The sequence below is a fragment of the Artibeus jamaicensis genome, unplaced genomic scaffold (genome assembly GCF_021234435.1).
Source record: "Artibeus jamaicensis isolate MK-2021 breed Jamaican fruit bat unplaced genomic scaffold, CSHL_Jam_final scaffold_916, whole genome shotgun sequence".
NCBI classification, from domain to species: Eukaryota; Metazoa; Chordata; class Mammalia; order Chiroptera; family Phyllostomidae; genus Artibeus; species Artibeus jamaicensis.
Window position 1 is genome coordinate 28,712,557 of NW_026522059.1, and position 18,119 is coordinate 28,730,675.

The window sequence follows — 18,119 nt, forward strand, 5'->3', positions numbered from 1 at the left end:
CTTCAGATATGTGATGTACTGGTATTTACAAGAAGAATTTACTTGGAACATGAGTATAAATTATAGAAGGCCAAATTTCAGGTTCATATTTAAAAATACTTTTTGTACCTCAGAGATGCCCAACACGCTTCCTTGTGGGGAGGTGGCCTTCCCAGCGCAGGAACTGTTTACGACGGAGGAAGGAAACTTACTGTCTGGAGAACTGTGGCGGAATGTCTTTGTGGTGGTAACTGGGAAGTTCTTTTGGAATTCTAGGGCTTTACAGAATCCAGCTTGAAAACCACTAATCAAGACCATACTGTCTGGATTTTAAAATCTAGTTATTTTGAATGTGTATTTTCCACTTTAATCATTCAGTGTAGAAATGAGGAGCCATTGAAAGGTCCTGAGAAGAGGAATGACACGGTTTGATTTGCATTAGAAATGTCACTGTGTTACCAGTGTGAAACTAAAATCAAAACTGGATGAACCAGTGAGACCAGTTTGGAGGCTGCCGCAGTGGCCTAGGCAAGAAATGATGAGAAGCTGAACTCTGAGGCCAGCAATGGTGGATAGAGAAAAAGGACTAGGTTTAAACAGCTGTCTTGCAAAGTAGAATTAAAAAGACCCAATGATTAGTGTGGTGTGATGGGAAGAGAGGAATCTGGGTTATTTCTCAACTTCATCACTTTGGGGATAAATAATGTTGACTTTATTAGATTAGCAGTAAGCTTGAAGAGAAAGACCTTGAATTTAACTTTAGAGCTGGGAAGTCTGGGCTAACTAACTCACCTCAGGTCCAGTAGTCTAATAGTAAGCAGTAGGAGGTCAGGTATAGAACTTAGAAGCAAGATCTGGGCTGGAGAAATAGAGCCAGAAGTCACAGATACAAACACTGTAAGAGGTGACACCATGGGAGTCCACGGGGAGATGGAATTAGGTAGAAAGACTATAGAAATGGACATCACATGGAGGGTTATCAGTGGGGAGGAGGATGGGGAGAATGGGGGAAAAGGTACAGGGAATTAGAAGAATAATTGGTAGGCACAAAATAGATAGAGGGAGGTTGAGAATGGTTTAGGAAATGGAGAAGCCGAAGAACTTATATGTACAACCCATGGGTATGAACTAAGGTGGTGGGGGGGTGAATTTTGGAGGGAGGAGGAAATGCAGGGCGGAGGAGGATAAAAGGGAGAAAAATTGGGACAACTGTAATAGCATAATCAATGAAATATACTTTAAAAAAACAAGAAAAATCTATAAAAAAGAAAGACTAAAAGGAAGCGAAGAGATAAAGGAGGGACCTGGGCAAGCCCTCACACCTTCTGTAGCTGATAGTGGTGCACAGTGACAAGGACAGTTCAGGCCTCACTGTTCAAAATGAAACAGGTTTTAAAAATTGGCCTTCTCTGGCAGATTTCAAACACATCTGAAATGATCTTAAATAAAATTGTGTAAAGATCTGCCAAAATCCTACAAGGTTTCTGCAACCTAAGAATATTGTAGATCTCTGCCTAGTCATTTGAATTTTTATTTGGCCTGAATATATTTGTTTCTTCATTCTTGTGTTATTTTATTTTACTTTGTTCTCCATTAAATTGACTATGTTGGCCTTAAATCTAACCAGTGAAAATTTATTATATAGTTCAATAAAAAATTACACTTCAATAAAAATTGTGCTTCTTGAAATGTGAGAACTTAGGCACTCCTCTTGTTCTTTGTTTACCAAAGGAAATGCAACGTCCCCACAAGTACAAAGACCGTCTTTCATGGACTACTTTGATAAGCAGGACTTCAAGAATAAGAGTCATGAAAACTGTAATCAGAACATGCATGAACCCTTCCCCATGTCCAAAAATGTTTTTCCTGACAACTGGAAAGTTCCTCAAGATGGAGACTTCGACTTTGTGAGTACATTTTAATTCTCTCACTTGTATTTCCTCCTTTATTTTATTGTTAGATTGAGAAGCACAGTTTTGTATATATATAAAATTATAGGCTATATTTTGATATTCAGTATATAGCCATAAATGTGTGTAGGGAAATGGTGCAGTTGTAGTATTCCTTATAGAAATGTACTTGCAGAGAAATGTAAATAATTGATTATAGTTAAATAAATCATAGCCCACACTTAGAGAAATATTTAGGACTCTTTAAAATTAAAATAACAACCATCTCAAAAGATGTTTTTAATAATGCAAATATGAGATAATTCTGACAGTAAATTCAGTTTCCAAAACAAATGATACAAAGACATTTAGGACATAGACTTGGAGAAATTTGCCTCAACCTTAAAAGTTAACTAAATTTGTTTCTACTTCAGTAAGCATTAATTCCAGTTGGTTTGTCAGAAATAATTATCCTATTTTTTATCTAGTTAGCATATAAAACTGTACCTTAATACCTCTTTTATTACATTTTCTCTCTATTCCTTCTGTCCTGCTTCTTTATATTTCTTTTAAAGCATGCATATAATACAAATAAACAATTCTAAATCAACTATTTCAACACCAGAGAGAGTAAATTCTCAAAATGAATTTTTTGGTTGTCATTATTGTTTTTTGTTTTGGGGAAGTTTTTAGGCAGAGGGGAAGGGAGGGCGAAAGAGAGGGAAAGAAACATCAGTGTGTGGCTGCCTTTCATGCACCTCCCACCAGCAACCCGACCTGCAACCCAGGCATGTAACCTGACTGGGAATCAAACCAGTGACCCTTTGGTTTGCAGGCTGGTGTTCAATCCACTGAGCCACACCAGCCAAGGACTCAAAATGAATTTTTTAATGCAGTAGAAATTTTTATAGAGTAGATTTTAGCTTTAGCATGTTTTAAATAGTATGTTACTTTTGGATATTATTCTGTGGGATTATTTTTTCTACATGAACTATAATGTTTCATAGCTGTATTCATTAATAAATAACATTATTTGTAAGCAAATAAAATTTTTAAGTAATTTTAAGGCATTCTGCTTAGTCAACATGCCTCTAAATGCTTTGGAATTATAAATATTTTTAATGTTAAATACTTTCTTCCTAAATATTATGATTATCTAAGTTTTTTAAATAATCAGATAATATAATTTCAAGGTCTGTCCTCAATAAATTTAGAACTAATTGCTAGCAAATATTAGCAATAGCACAGGTTAGCTTGAAAACATTATTTATAATATTTACTTACTGTTTTTTTTTCAGTTTTCAAGTTACAAATAAGAAAAATAAAATGTTTACTTCTACAGTTCTTATAAAATTTTAAGCTATCTACTTGTTAAAAATTATAAATTATTTAGAATGCTGACATTCAGACTTTAAATCATTCATGAACATGATGAATTATGTAGAGTATTTAGCATCAAAGTAACTGTCTTGTCTGAGTTAGAATAAATCTTAATAACCTCTGAGAAACAGTTTGAAAGAGGCTACAAAGTAATGAATAAATTACCATAGTTAAGAAATATTAACTACAATTACTTAATTGTTTCAGTTGGGTTTTGCTACTACCCCAAAAACTTACTGGCTTAAAATAACAGCTTTTATTTGCTCACAGTTTTGTGGGTAAGCAGTTTGACTTGGTTCTGCAGAGTGGTCCTTTTGCTGGTCTCACCTGGTATGTCACAAGTGGCTGTGGTCATCTGACAGCTTGACTGGAGCTGAGTGATCTAAAATTGCCTCACTCTTGTGTCTGGCAGTTGTGCCAACAGTTAGGTAGGCCATGTGGTCCTATTAGGTAAGCCTGGGGCTTTTAGGTGGTGACAGTAACCTGCTAAGCTAATAGTAGCAGAAGGTGTAAGGCCTGTGGAAACCTACTTAGGATCTGCATGTGTCCATTTATAATAGCATCAAAAAGAATGAACACTTAGGGAAATCTTAACCAAGGAGGTGAAAGACTTGTACACTAAAAACTATAAAACAGTGAAAGAAATTAAAAACACCAAAACATGGAAAGATATCACATGTGCATGGATTGGAAAGCAGTATTATTAAAATGTCAGTATTCTCCAAAGCAATCTATAGATTTAATATAATTTTCATAAAAATCCTGTTGACTTTTTTTTTTGCAGAAATAAAAAATCCATCCTAAAACTCATATGGAATTTCAACAGATTCAAATAGTCAAACAATCTTGAAAAGGAGAAACAAAGTTGGAGGTCTCCTACTTCTAGATTTCAAAACTTCCTACAAAGCTACACTAATCAAAATAAAAAAACTACAGTAATTAAAACACACAGTTTTACAGACCAATGGATTAGAATAGAAAGCCCAGAAATAAATATACAGAGCCCATGATTTTTGACAGTAGTACCAAGACCATTCAATGGGGAAAGGATGGTCTTATCAACAGTTGATGCTAGGAAAACTGAATATCCATGTGCAAAGGAATAATATTGGGTCTTTACTTTCCACCATATGCAAAAAGTAGCTGGAAATGAGTCATAAATCTATAATAACAGGTGTTGGTGAGGATTTGGAGGAATTGGAAGCCTTTCTTGTACACTGTAGTCGGGAATGTAAAATGCTTTAGCTCTTGGGTAAACAGTATGGCATTCCTTCAAAAAAATGAAACAGAATTACCGTGTGTTCCAGCAATTCCACTTCTGGGCAGATACACAAAAGAAGTGAAAGCAAGGACTCAAACAGATATTTGTACATCCATGTTCATCGCAATATCATTCACAGTAACCAACAGTGTCCATTGATTAATGAATCAACAAAATGTTATATATACATACAATGGAATATTATTCAGCCTAAAAAAGGAAGGAAATTCCGACACATGTCAGTGATAGGGACGAACCTTGCAGGTGTTATGCTAGGTGAAACAGTCACACAAAAACAAATGCTATGTAACTGTACTCACCTGAAGTACGTAGAGCAGTCAGATCCAGGGGATATAGGATATAGAATGGTGGTTGCCGGGGGCCAGGGTAGAAAGGAGATGGGGAGTTACTATTTAGTGGGTACAGAGTTCCAGTGTCACAAGATGAAAAAAGGGATGGATGGTCATGATTGTGGCACAGCAGTGTGAATGCACTTAATGCCACTGAACTGTGCACTTAAAAGTGGTTAAAATGGTGGATTTTAACTTAGGTATATTGTACCACACTAAAAAATAAGATGTGGGAAAAAGAATATGCATAGTGTCACTTCTGCCATATTTTGTTAGTCAAAATCCATCACAAAGACAGTCAAGATTCAAGATTTTGGAGTCCTCCTATCTGAAAATTCCAAAACTTGTTAGAAAACACTAATTTAACCCATGTTCTGCTTTATGCTTTAGATTATGGTAGGCACTATGGAATATATATATATACACACACTTAAAATATCTATCAAGTCAAGAAGGCAAGGTATAAGTTATTAGAACAATAATTCTGATGTCACGGGGTTCTGCATAAGAAGGGGACTCCCTAAAGGCTGGGGTAGTTAATGAAATCACACTGTTGGGACGGGGGCTTTGTCTAAGCACTGGAGGAGGGACAGCAGAAGGCGGGAACGCAGGCACTATGAAGAATGATGCGTGTGATTGAGAAGCTTAGACTAGAAACCACAAGTCGTATCGGGTGCCAGTGAAATGGAGTTTGGAACAATCAAGGCAGTGAAGTAGAATGGGCCAGATGGTGTGGACCTTGAGTGCAAGATGGCAGAGTCTGAATTTTATTTTATAATGGAAAGCCACTGAAGGTTTTCAAGTTGGAGAATGACATGATGAAGTGTTTAGGATATTAATGTCGATGGCAGCGTGCAGGATTTGATTGATAGGGAAAAACTGGAGGTAGGAGAGACCTGTTATGCGAAATAGACTTGGCTTAACAGTGGTTTGACGTATGACTTTCAGCTTTAGATGATGTGAAAGTGATACCTTTCACATTCATCATAACCCGTACGTTGAATTTGGAATGTTGACCTTTTCCTGGGCTGGCAGTACGCAGTGAGGTGCTCTCTCACAGTGCTGGACAGTGGCAGTGAGCTGCAGCTCCCAGTCGGACACGCGCTGATGAGGGCCGACAGCGGGTACTTTACGCCATGCTGTGTCTCTGGGATACTGTGTTCTGAGCACGTTTAAGGCACGCTAGGCTAAGCTGCGCTGTTCGGGAGGTTAGGTGTGTTAAATGCATATGTGTATTGATTTGGTGTTTTCACTTACCACGGGTTTATTGGGACACAAGTCCATTGCAAGTCAAGGAGCAGCTGTAGTAATAAAGTGGAGACAAAGAAACCACAGCAGGGGTAGACGTAGGATGCGCTACCAGAGGCAAATCAACAGAAATAGTTGACTTACTAAAGAGTACTATTTTGGTTAAGGTGAGGAATGAAATAATAAAAAGTGAAAGAAAAAAAAAGAAATATGGAAGGAACAAGGCTTCAAGAGATCCTGGGACTGGACCCCATGCTTGCAGGATTATTTCTTGTCCGACTTATACAGGGCATGGAGCCTTAGAAGAGGGGAGGGACTGGACTAGAGCTGTCCTCCCTTCTCCAGCATTTACTACACCTGCCAACAGGAATGGCCCGGCCCTCTCATCACTCTGTGGAAAGTGGAGAATGTTTGAACTAGCTCCTGAGGATAGTGTAAATGGGAATAAACAGGAGATGAATAAAGGAAGGAGTGCCAGATGAGTAAAGAATTACTAGAAGTAGCAGTGAGTGTGGTAAAATACAAAGGAGTGCCCATCAGACTGTCAGCAGATTTCTCAAAAGAGACCTTACAGGCAAGAAGGGGCTGGAAAGAAGTGTTCCAAGTCATGAAATCCAAAGACCTACAACCAAGATTGCTCTATCCAGCAAAGCTTTCATTTAGAATGGAAGGACAGATAAAGTGCTTCTCAGATAAGACCAAATTGAAGGAGTTCATCATCACCAAGCCCTTATTATATGAAATGTTAAAGGGACTTACCTAAGAAAAAGAAGATAAAAAAAGATGAACAGTGAAAGGACAGCAAACTCACAGTTATTAACAACCACACCTAAAACAAAAGCAAACTAAGAGGACAGCTAGATCAGGAGTGAACCATAGAAATGAAGATCCCATGGAGGGTTAGCAAGAGGGGAGTGGGAGAAGGAGAAGGGGGGAGAAGGTACAGAAAATAAGTAGCATAGATAGTAGACAGAAAATAGATAGGGGGGAGGGCAAGAATAGTAGGGGAAATATAGAATCTAAAGAACTTGAGACACACATTCATGAATTAAAGGGGGGGAATGGTGGAGGAGGGGTGTGCAGGGTGAAGGGGAACAGAGAGGGGAAATAGAACAAATGTAATGGCATAATCAATAAAATAAAAATATATATTTTTAAAAAAGCAAAGTAAGGAAATGCAGTAAAAGCAAAGACAGATTTCCACTTAAGACACCAGCCGGTAATGATAAGGGAAGTCTGGTCTCACTCATTCCATCATACAGTAGATGTATAATGTTTAAAAAATTGACTCATCAAAGTAAACAGTGTACTAAGGTTTATGGATTTATCTTCCTTCTATGTGATGTATTCAGGGCTACCTTCCAAAACCACTGAGCTTTATGCAGTTCCCACGTCTAGTAAATAAAAGTTGCTTAAAATAACCCTAAGTTGTTCTGACCATATTCCAAGATGTAGAAATCTTATCCTTTTGCACTGAGGAAAATAGGTCTTAAGAAAGAAAAATGAAAGAGAACACTTCATTGTCTTTTGTCATATTCAGAGCAGATTCCAAAAGGACAGAACTTTCCCGAGGCACCTGCTGGACAGATGTGCAGAGTGGGAAACATTCTTTACCTAAAGCCTCTCTCAAACATAGTGTGTGTGGTTTGTAGCACGTGTCCTTCGGACTTTCTCTGAACTCTTGTTTCATATTATGTTCCTGCATGTAATGAGGTCATAGGAAAATTAATTTATGTTTACCAATTCGGGGGTATTATAAAGATAGGAGAAACTGTATCGGAGCTAATTGGATCAATTATTTGAACGCTACTAAGAAAGTTCTGTTTTGGGTGTGGCTGTGAAGATTTATAAAACAAATATAAAAGGCAATTCTGTTTATTATAGCACTAGTCTAATGTTTCAGTTTTTGTCAGAATTATTTCCAAACAGCCTTAGCCTCCAGATTGGTTAGTGTTAAACAGAGAGTGTGTCGATCATGTTTTGCAGTATCTGTTCTTAAATAGATATATTTTGGGTAACATAAAGATTTTGGAAAAAGAACAGAAATTTTTTAAAAGCCATCTGTTAACCCACTATATTTGTTCCAAATTAAAAATAAAAGAAATCAGATTGACAATAATTACTAGTATAAGAGGAATTCAGTAAATTAACCATTGTTTGTTTTTGACTCAAACTAAATTGTAAGTTAACATTTCTTCGTTACTGTGATTCTTAAATATTTATTTAATTGGCAGCATTCTTTTGAGCGGAGGGACACAATTTTCCAGGGCAGCATTGGATAAAAAGACTCAATCATTGTGTCAGAAGGAAAAAGTCCTCTCCTCCAAGTGTAAATTTGTCTTGGACTTTTCTTTTTTTTTTTTTACAATCTTACTCTGATTCCCAGATTGGCAAGTCAGTGTGGTTGTAGGGAAACCAAAACCAAAAACAACAACAAAAACACATGCGAACAACAACAACAAAATCCTCACCGCTACAAAATGCAGAAAGCAGTAAATCCAGAAAAAGTCCCAGCCCTGCTGCTGGAGCCACGGTGGGCATTTTAGGAACCGTCCCTAGTTCTGGAGGAATGTTTTCTCAGGGTCTCTTCACCCTCATGGAGCAGCCAACAGTGGTGCAGGGTAATAAAGTGGAGACCGTGGTGGAGTACAAGGGCCCAAAACACCCCGCAGCGACGCCAGCCCGGTGGAAAGCCCTCAGCAGCTCAGCCTCTGTGGGAAGCCTTGAGAGGAAAACGTGAGCCAGCAGCCTCTGTCAGGGTTTTCCAGTGCAGCTGTATGCTACCAACTGCATTAGTTACTTAAATGCAATAATGTTTTTTGCTTTGCAAAGACATGTCGGTTAGAGGCTTCCCTTATAGCATGCTCCGTGGTCAAAGAGCTTCTTGTTCTCTTCAGCCCCGCATTGTGTGAACTGAGGAAACCACTTCATCGAGTGAAGTATTTAAGCGTATTGTCATCAATTAGCTTTGCATTAATTAAATGATTATTGTCAAGTATTTCCAGATGTTTGCAAGAGTGATAAAGTATTAAAAGATAACTAGAGATAGTTCAGGTTTATTTCTTCTGGGGCAAAAAAGAAATAAACGCAGCATCTCGAATGCTTTAGTGGAGAGCCTTGGATGGAAGTTTATGATTACAGGTGTACATGTGGCATGAACTTGAGTGTATGTGGCGCATTGTGCTTTCACAACTCACTCTCCTTGTAGAGCCAACAGGAAATTAAAATTAATGAGAAGCCTGCTCTTTGGAATACTTGCAGAATTCCTGACTATTCAGTCCTTTGCCAGCTCACGAAATCCGTACTGGCAGCCGTGTCCCACAGATGGTGCGGCGTGTGCACAGCACGTCATGTGACTGTCTCGTCCACGCAGAATATTTATAACGCTCTGACCACCAATCTGCTGAGGCATTGGAGACACTCATAAGCTTTGTTTTGAAAGGAGGGTGTCTCCTTCAAATGCGCTTATCTACAAGAAGGAAAAAAATGTTATAAGTTAGTCAGTCACTGGGCAACTAAGCTGGATTTAATTGATTGTAGTAGTTAAACACAGAAACGTTAGTGTCTCTGAACTTCTACCCTGTTTTTCCTCCCCCTAAGTATCACTTGGTCCATTTGGCCACCTGAGGTAGAATGAGCATTTTGCTTTCTTATTCCTAAATGTGCTGTTTGTCTTCCATAATTCCAGAAATTTTTACTTACGTCATCTACTGAAACATTAAGCTAATTCTGCTTATATAGGTAATTAATACCTTAAGTTAAAATGCACAACATCATCATTTCCTTTACAAATTAAAGTGAGCAGGCCTGTACTTACTCGATTAATTAAGAGAAAGCACAGGTGCAGTACGTGGTTTCCTGTCACCCTGTTGGAATTTATGAAGATATTTAAAGCACATGGCAAAAAGAAAAATGGCCTACCAAAAAGAGTTCTACAAAGCATAAACTTTGCTCATACTGATTTTTTTAAATGCCATTAATACAAAGCAACAAACGAAGAGGGGGAAAATGCCATTTATTTAGAAGGTTGTTTTGAAAAATTGGCTACTTTACAATGAAGATACTGCACTCCAAGCGTATGTTATGACTGATGTTGGTGTCTGCGGGAGTTGTTTTGACTGTGTGGACTTTCTGTTCATAACCTCATTTCGAATGTTCAGTCAGTAATCAGTGGGGGATTACATCAAAAGCAATATTAAGAACCAAGAGTGGATTCCAGGATCAAAGAGCGGACATTGTGATTTATTACCTTTTTTCTTAATTTTTTAAAATTTAATTATTGTTCAAGTATAATTTTCTGTCTTTTACTCCTATCCCAGCCCACCCCCCAGTGCTCCCCACCTCCCTCCCATTTCCACCCGTTAGTTTTTGTCCCTGTGTCCTTTATACTAGTTCCTGTGTGATTTATTACCTTTTGCTCTTAGACTGACACCCCAAGATGTTTGCTTTCTTAAATAAACCATTCGATTTCAAGTATGCTGTTAGGATTGATTGAAGTTACTGGTGATGCATGTACAAGTTATGTTGATAATAGTTCTTTTTTACTTTCACTGTCCTAAATAAGTGTTTTGAATCTGAAATGATTTTTGCACTTTCAAACTGAGTTCAGGTTTTCAGAACACACAGTGGTGGAGTGTCAGAACCCTTCCCACAACTAACTTCCATCCCACTTCCTGACATGTGTCTTTGAGGATGAAATACCTAGTCCTCTGGGGGCCTGGAGGACTGGGATTTGTTGGCCTGGTTAAAAACTACTACCGACACCTTTCTCTCCTGTGCTGACATTAGCAAATGGCAGCTTTTTCCATTTACACTCATTCATTAATCCAACTTTCATTAGGTTGGATTCATCATGTTGGAAGACTTTCCGGTAAATAATATCTTTATATTAATTTTTTTTATATTAATTTTTTTTAAAAGCACCAAACTAGTCTTGGTTTGTAATTTTGTCCATCAGTAGCAGAAAACATCTTCTTTCCAGGAATATAGACAGATAATAAGGAGATATGTGAAAGGCTATCAAACTAATGTTTAGTAATAGGTAAAGAAATTTCGGAGAACAGATAATTAATTTATTTTGAAGATATATGTTCATGGTTCTTAACAAAGGAACTATTTTTTTCTTTATGCATTAAGGCATGGTACATGTTTAATTTGATAGTAGACTCTTGCAAGTAAAGCTACTGTTAATTATTAAGGTGTCTTAGAAAAGGCTCAGTAACCTGGGTTAGAGTATCAGGTGTAATCTGTAGTCCTTCGGTTTAGTTTTTCACTGTCTATCATAATGTGAGACTGCAGGCGAAGCTACATAATAGCCAAGGAGGCAAATATACAAATATGTAAAAGGCTCATAACCAGCTGTAGTCCTTTACTAAGTGGTCAAATGCAAGGAGTAGTCAGTTGTGGATTGTCATTGCTAAAGGAAAATCCAAACCAGATAGTCATTTTAGTGATTATATTCTTCAGTGAAAAGAAATGTACTGTCTTTAACTCATTAGAACTTCGTCGGTGGTGCAGAATATCTGAAATTGCCTTACTGTTGATTTTAAACATCCATCATCCGGCCTTGACTGTGCGCACTGCAAGGCCTCCCTCAGCGGGTCTGTATGAGGCGCAGTAGAAACAAGATGCAGATAAGTCCCCCTCGGTTTGCAGAAATCAGTGAATTGCAGCTAATGGCTGCAGACAAGTCATTTTTCCATTTTCCTTCTGTATAGAATTGTAGGTATAATCTTCTAAAAAATATTCTTTAAATGGCTCAGTTACAGAAATTATTATGATGTAACCCTTAGCAGTCCAGTAGTTATCATTTAACAGCAGCTCTTTAGATACACTATTATTGTCATTTTTAGAGCACTTTTTTTTAGAATTTAGTCAACCATGAGCTCCTTTTTTTACATCGGTTGCCCTCACTTAGAAGCATGTTTTCTTGCTCTGTATTCATTCACTTTTTTTCCCTCTTGACTCCACACTAAAAGGATCAACCCTCCATTCATTTTGGTACTGTGCCGTGACTCATGATAGGCAGCTGTGTGAAGTTTAAACTTCAGCATGGTTTTCCAACTAGCCATTTCTTAAAGGTGTGTACATTTTTGTTTGCAGGTATAATTTTACTACTCAGAATTTTTCTGTCATTTTACTTCTGGCTAATAAACTAAATATTGGTAGAAACAAACAGCAGCTACTACATATTGAGAGCTCACTGCATGCTCAGTACATCTCAAAGCTTTCTTTCCACGAAGATTCTTTGATGATCATATTATTACTCCACACCACCACCCCCTTCTTTTTTTACAACTGAGGAAACTAAGGCACAGAAAGATTAAGTTTGGGGGTCAAAGTCTCCTAGCTTCAAGGTGGCAGAGCCAAATTCGAACCTAGGAAATAAAACTTTAGAGTTTGCCCTGTAATTTAACAACTTACTGTACTAAGCCTTTAGTGAAGAGGTTAGTCTGAGTCATGAGATAAAGCTATTAAATCCAGAGAAAGAGGAGACAGGTAAATCATGGCACAGAACCCAAACTGGAACCATTAGAATAAAATAGGGGTTCAAACATGGGCCAGGCAGATATGCAGGATCAAGGTGAGCTGACGAAGCCCACATGGAAGGCTTTTCTGCACACCTCCCCTGAGAATAGGTCCTAAAGGAGATAATGCCCACTGAACAGAGTAATACTGATTCTGGTCCAAGAGTGAGCTAGTTTGTGAAGGCCTTGATTGTCAAGCTGAAGTTTAGCCTTAATCCTGTGGTCAGCAGATAGCTAGTGCAACATTTTTATCAGGAAAGTAGCTTATCAGACTTTTTAGTGTCCAAGGGAAGCATAGACTGGAATTGGAGGGAATGGAGACCTAGGAGGACTAGACTAAAGACTATTGACATTATCTGAGCTGATAAGGCAAAGATAGTGGAATTAGGGAAGAGAGGCTACCTCTGTTTAAGAAGTCCCGTAGAGTACATTAGATATAATAACCAGTTCTGAGCAGGGGATTAGGGTGAAGAAGTTTATTGATTTAGAGGATTAGATGGATGGTGTTGCCATTGAATAAGATACGAAATAGAAAAGGAAGAGAAAAAAAGGTTTGGAGGTAAGGTATGGAGGGGGTGTATTAAGTCTGTGATGTCTGTGGGACATAAAAATCTACTAAGTAACCTAAAACATAGGATGATGCAATGAAATTGCGAATATTTGGCTTGAAAAGGATGCAAGCGATCACCCAGAGAGACAGGGAATTCCAAACTTAAGGTGGACAGAGGAGCTGTGGACAGAGGAGACTGGCTTTATCTAGCTGTGGGTGTCAGTTGAATCAGGCTTCGGCAGGCAAGTAGCAGCTGTCACTTGAGAATTTACTATGGGTGACATTTTGGTTTTTTAAAAATTGGGTGTGTATCGGCTATATAAGTATGTAAGCACTGTTTAAACTGCCAGAACTCTTTGGGGATAAACCTGAAACCTTTCCTCCAAACCCATTTTGAACCATGCAGTCTCCAAGCTCCCATTTCTGTCCCTTAACTATGGATAAATGCTACGTCTTTCTGGTCACTTTTCCTTAGTGACAAGTTTAACATTTTAATCTCAACTTTTACTTAAATCTCACCTGATTATTCCCTACCCTACATCTCAGGGAAGGCCACCTACGTAGTTTAAGGTAGTTGGGAGAGGGTAGTTCCCTCTCCTGGGTCTAAAAGGTGGGGACGGGGAGTGGGCCGGGGTGAGGGGTAGGTTACAGGAGAGACGGAGCTCATCTTCTGAGTCTGGCCATCTGAAGACGGTGCGTCCTGCTCTGGCACACTCCGGTTCCAACTGCTGCAGAATGTCTGGGCTGATGTGGTTCTCATATGGACAGTATGTGTGGTTTTCTGGGACAGTTTGCCGTATCCTGACTTCCTTTCTCACTGAACCCTCCTTTAGAAATGGACAGCTCATCTCCTTTCTCTTCCAACAATTTAAACTCCTCTCCAGGTAGGTCATTGGATGCACTTGACCATCAGCCTGCTTTCTTCCTTTAATCTGTGTTTTCTTACATGGAGCCATGGGAATTGATGATGTTCTGTTTGTAGGGCCTCAGGGAATGAGTGGGTAGGTGAGAGGTATTTCCCATTCTCTCCTTCCCATTTATTTTATTATTTCTGTGGCCCATTTATGTCTGCAGGTGCAGGCTGCTCCGTCGAGCCTCCCATGGACAGAAATAGTTTTTCCCCACCCTTACACACTTCCAGGGCATTTGTTAGGTCTTGTAAGAACATTTTCACCCGGCTAAATTCTTTTCTGGTGGCAGCACCACACAAGTTTGCAGGTCCCCTGTTTAGTACTCAGTCAGCTGGGAGTGAAGGGCCCATCTTCCCTTCTTGCAGGGACCCACAATGTCTATGATGGAATATCTTGGTGCTTCCCAGCTTGGTGTGAGTGAGGAAACTCTCATAAACACTGCACCTGTGCTCCTGATTCACCGTCTCCTGACTGGGAGACCTGGGGCTCCTTCTACAATCCTTAGTAAACTGAGGCGCAGTGGTTTGGCACCATTTGGTGCGTGGCTGTTTGGAGGGTAGGGGTGCTTGTGTGTCTTTGTCTTTTCTGAATTAGTCTTCAATTCAGGGGCAGCCAGAAACTCCCAATCAGCATTCTTATTTTAGAGCATTTCATGTTCCTATCTATAGAAATATTTTAGTTCCTTCATCATTTATCCAGGGAACATTTTTTATGTCCTTGCTATATGCCATGCTCTTATAATTGCATACATGCTGTGCACTCATATTTTAACAAGTTGCTGCCCCAGAGGAGCCCCCAGACCGCATATGAACACTTAATTATTCCACCCGTACATAAATTGACCAGACCCACTGATCTGAAAAATCTGATTGTTGTAGAATCAGTGGCTCAAAAATAACAACATAAAACTGAAAATGGGAAATTTTAAGTGAAGTTATTTTTGACTACACAGCAATGTTTGGCCAATATTCAGAATTCATGCTATCTCTGATTACAGAATTTCTGGTGGCCTCAGTTACATAGAACCAATGAATCGTGGACCAGGCTGATAATTCTTATAGATCATATACTTGAAGATTTAGTTTTAAGTTTCTTTGAGAGGAATTTAAATAAGGTAAACTCAAGTCTTCTTTTACCAACTTTTGCTGTGAAGTTTTTAGCTTTATGCTAATAAAATATTAAGTGGATACTGACCACATATGGCACGTATTTATTTAGCTCTAGTTCATACCATCTAGAATTCTGTGAGACTTCAAAGATTATACTTACCTTTTGTCTCCAAGGTAATACTAATATTTCTCAATTTGTCACTTCACAAAAGTTGAGTCTCAAGGTTTAACTATGAAAATGAACAAAATTCATATGAAGGAGCTTAGAAAAATTAGGCAAAACAATAGCATCTCTATTTATGGTTATTATTCTGAAAGGTTAAAAAATGCATCCACTTTGAAAGCTATACACTATTTTAAAATAAATACATAGGTTTTTTTAAAAGTTTCTGTTTCATAACTAAATGCTTAAACATTTCATGTGTATCAGTTTTGCTTTAACAATGTAATTAATGCATATTCTCTAAGTTAAATGCATATTTCTGTAAAGTCACCTTTATTTTATAACTTGATTTATTTTAATATTTAAAATAAGTATCAACAAAATAAAACCAGCCTTCAATGACAGGAGAAGTACTTTTAAAACAATTGGACTTTTCTAATCAGGTTCTATTTCTGTGTTTAGATTGATAATATATCACAGGGAAAGTGGATGGTATTTACATACGAATATACTTCCTGAATTCATTGTCACAATAAATCTAAAAAGAAGTGGTAACTATGTAAGATGAGGCTTTCAAGAAACATACCACCTAAGTGAACACAAGATTCACAGCGTAGCTTAAATAGCCTAAATATTGTAAATGCTATGAATTAGATTTTTAAATGAATATACATTTTATACACACACACACCCCTAACCTCAATTTGAAAATATGGTCCTAAATTATATGTGTCATTTAAAAAGGCTTAAAACTAAAATAAAATTTATATTGATGTGCCAGCCTTACGAGTGAGTACTTAGGAAAAACCTTAGAAAACAGCCTAAGAAATTGCTATAGAATCCTGTCTAAACATATTTTATCCAAATGAAGAGAAGGAAAAGTATTTTGTTCCTGTAATTATTTTACTTTTTTCCAAGTTCCCTTTCATCATAGGCTAAATTTCAGGTTAGATCGTTAAACAAACTTCTAAGATTAAAAAAAGTCTAAGGTAGGTGATTAGGAAAAGACTTGATTGGGCAAATTTGGGATGGGTTTTGGGAAGGTTTTTATTTTTTTAGACCAATTTCCCTGAGCTTTTGTTTACTCATTTTATAAAGCATATAAGAATACATCACTAGTTTTTTTACTTGAACTTGACTGATTCTTTTGCATTTTAAAAGAGATCATGACCATATGGTTAAAATATTTATTGGAAAGCTTTTTAGAATATGTGTACCACTAATTTTTCTTACCTAATTTCTGTCCAATTGTGATAGTAATTCTTAGTCTTGAGGACTTTATTTTAAATTCATTTTCTCATAATATTTTTTCTAAATTATTTTGTTCTTAATTAATCTAAAACTATCAGCCACAACTATTTTTTAAATTTTATAACAACTTTATTGAGCTGTAATTCACATACTATAAATATAGTCCACCCTCTGTATAGTGGATTTCCAACTATCAAGTTGACAAACAATGAGGGCTTGATCAGTTGAACTGTGGTTAATTGAAAAAGTTCTCATGTAAATGGAGCCTCACAGTTCAAAATATAGGGATATGGAATTAGGGTATATATTTATAAGCAGTGAAAAGCTTCCAAGGATATGGAACTACTTGGCTATGTTTTGTCTTTATTTTTTGGTAGGTGGTGGTGCTGATCCACTTTTTACAATTGGTCATTCATTCATAAATATCACAGTGACTTTTGTAGAATTTGACATGTTGATTCTAAATTTTATATGGGACTGCAAGGGATTAAGAATAGCCAAAAATGACTAGTATGTGCCTGATATTGTTCTAGATACTATTTATAAATCAATCAATACAGCAGACAAAAATCTCTACTCTCACAGAGCTTACATTGTAATGGAGGAAACAGTCAATGACCACAATGAATCTGTAAATTATAGAGTGTGATAGAAGACAAATAAGCCAGCTAAGAGATGAGGCCAGTGTTGGACTGGGGGGGTGGGGGGGGCGGTGTATGTAATTTTGAATAAAATTGTTGGGGAAAGCTTCATTGAGAAAGTGACATTTGAGTAAAGACTTGAAAGAGGTAAAGGACCAAGCAGGGAGTGAGCCACAGGAATATTTGGAAGAACATTCCAAGTAGAGTGACCAGCCATTGCAAAGACTCTGAAATAAAAGCCTCCTTTGGTGTGTTGGGGAACAGCACAGTGACACACTTGTTTGGGGAAGCTGAGTGAACGAAGATCTTATCCTAAGAAGATAAAATCAGAGAACAGGGTGGGGAAGTGGGGGTGGTGGGCCAATGGTAGGTTCTTGAAGGAATTGTGAGGGTTTTGGCATTCATTCTAAGAGAAATATTTGATTGGTAACTGACTGACTTTAAAGAGTTTCCTCTGGCCACATTTGAGAATCAATCTAGTGGAACAGGAGTGGAAGCAGAGAGACTACTTAGAAAGCTGTTACAGTCGTCCACACAGATAGCACTGGAGGTAGAAGAGTGGGTCAGATTTTACGTGTAAATACAGCGACCCTAGCCCAACATCTCCCAAAGTCTCAACCCACTGCAGCATCAAGTGAAAGTTAAGAATCTCATCTAAATATTATCAGTTCATAAATCCAGAATCTCATCATCTAGATCTAGTAACTCCATTGAGGAACTATTAAGTAAGAAAACAAGGTATCTACCCCCAAAATACAATAGTGGGACAGGAAGAGTATAATAGTTAGAGATACTACAAAATGGAGAAGATGGATAGAAGGAAAGAATCAGTCAACTGGTGCCAAGCGACTTTGAAATCT

General features: G+C 37.8%; 1 protein-coding gene across 1 annotated transcript in view; it reads left to right on the forward strand.

Annotated features, from left to right (window-relative positions):
* The window catches only part of STK3 (serine/threonine kinase 3), a 255,792-nt gene that overhangs the window by 190,595 nt on the left and 47,078 nt on the right, over nt 1-18,119 (forward strand). Inside the window, exon 10 of the mRNA XM_037131083.2 lies at nt 1,711-1,886. Coding sequence (XP_036986978.1) covers nt 1,711-1,886 — 176 coding nt within the window. The remainder of the gene's footprint in view (nt 1-1,710; nt 1,887-18,119) is intronic.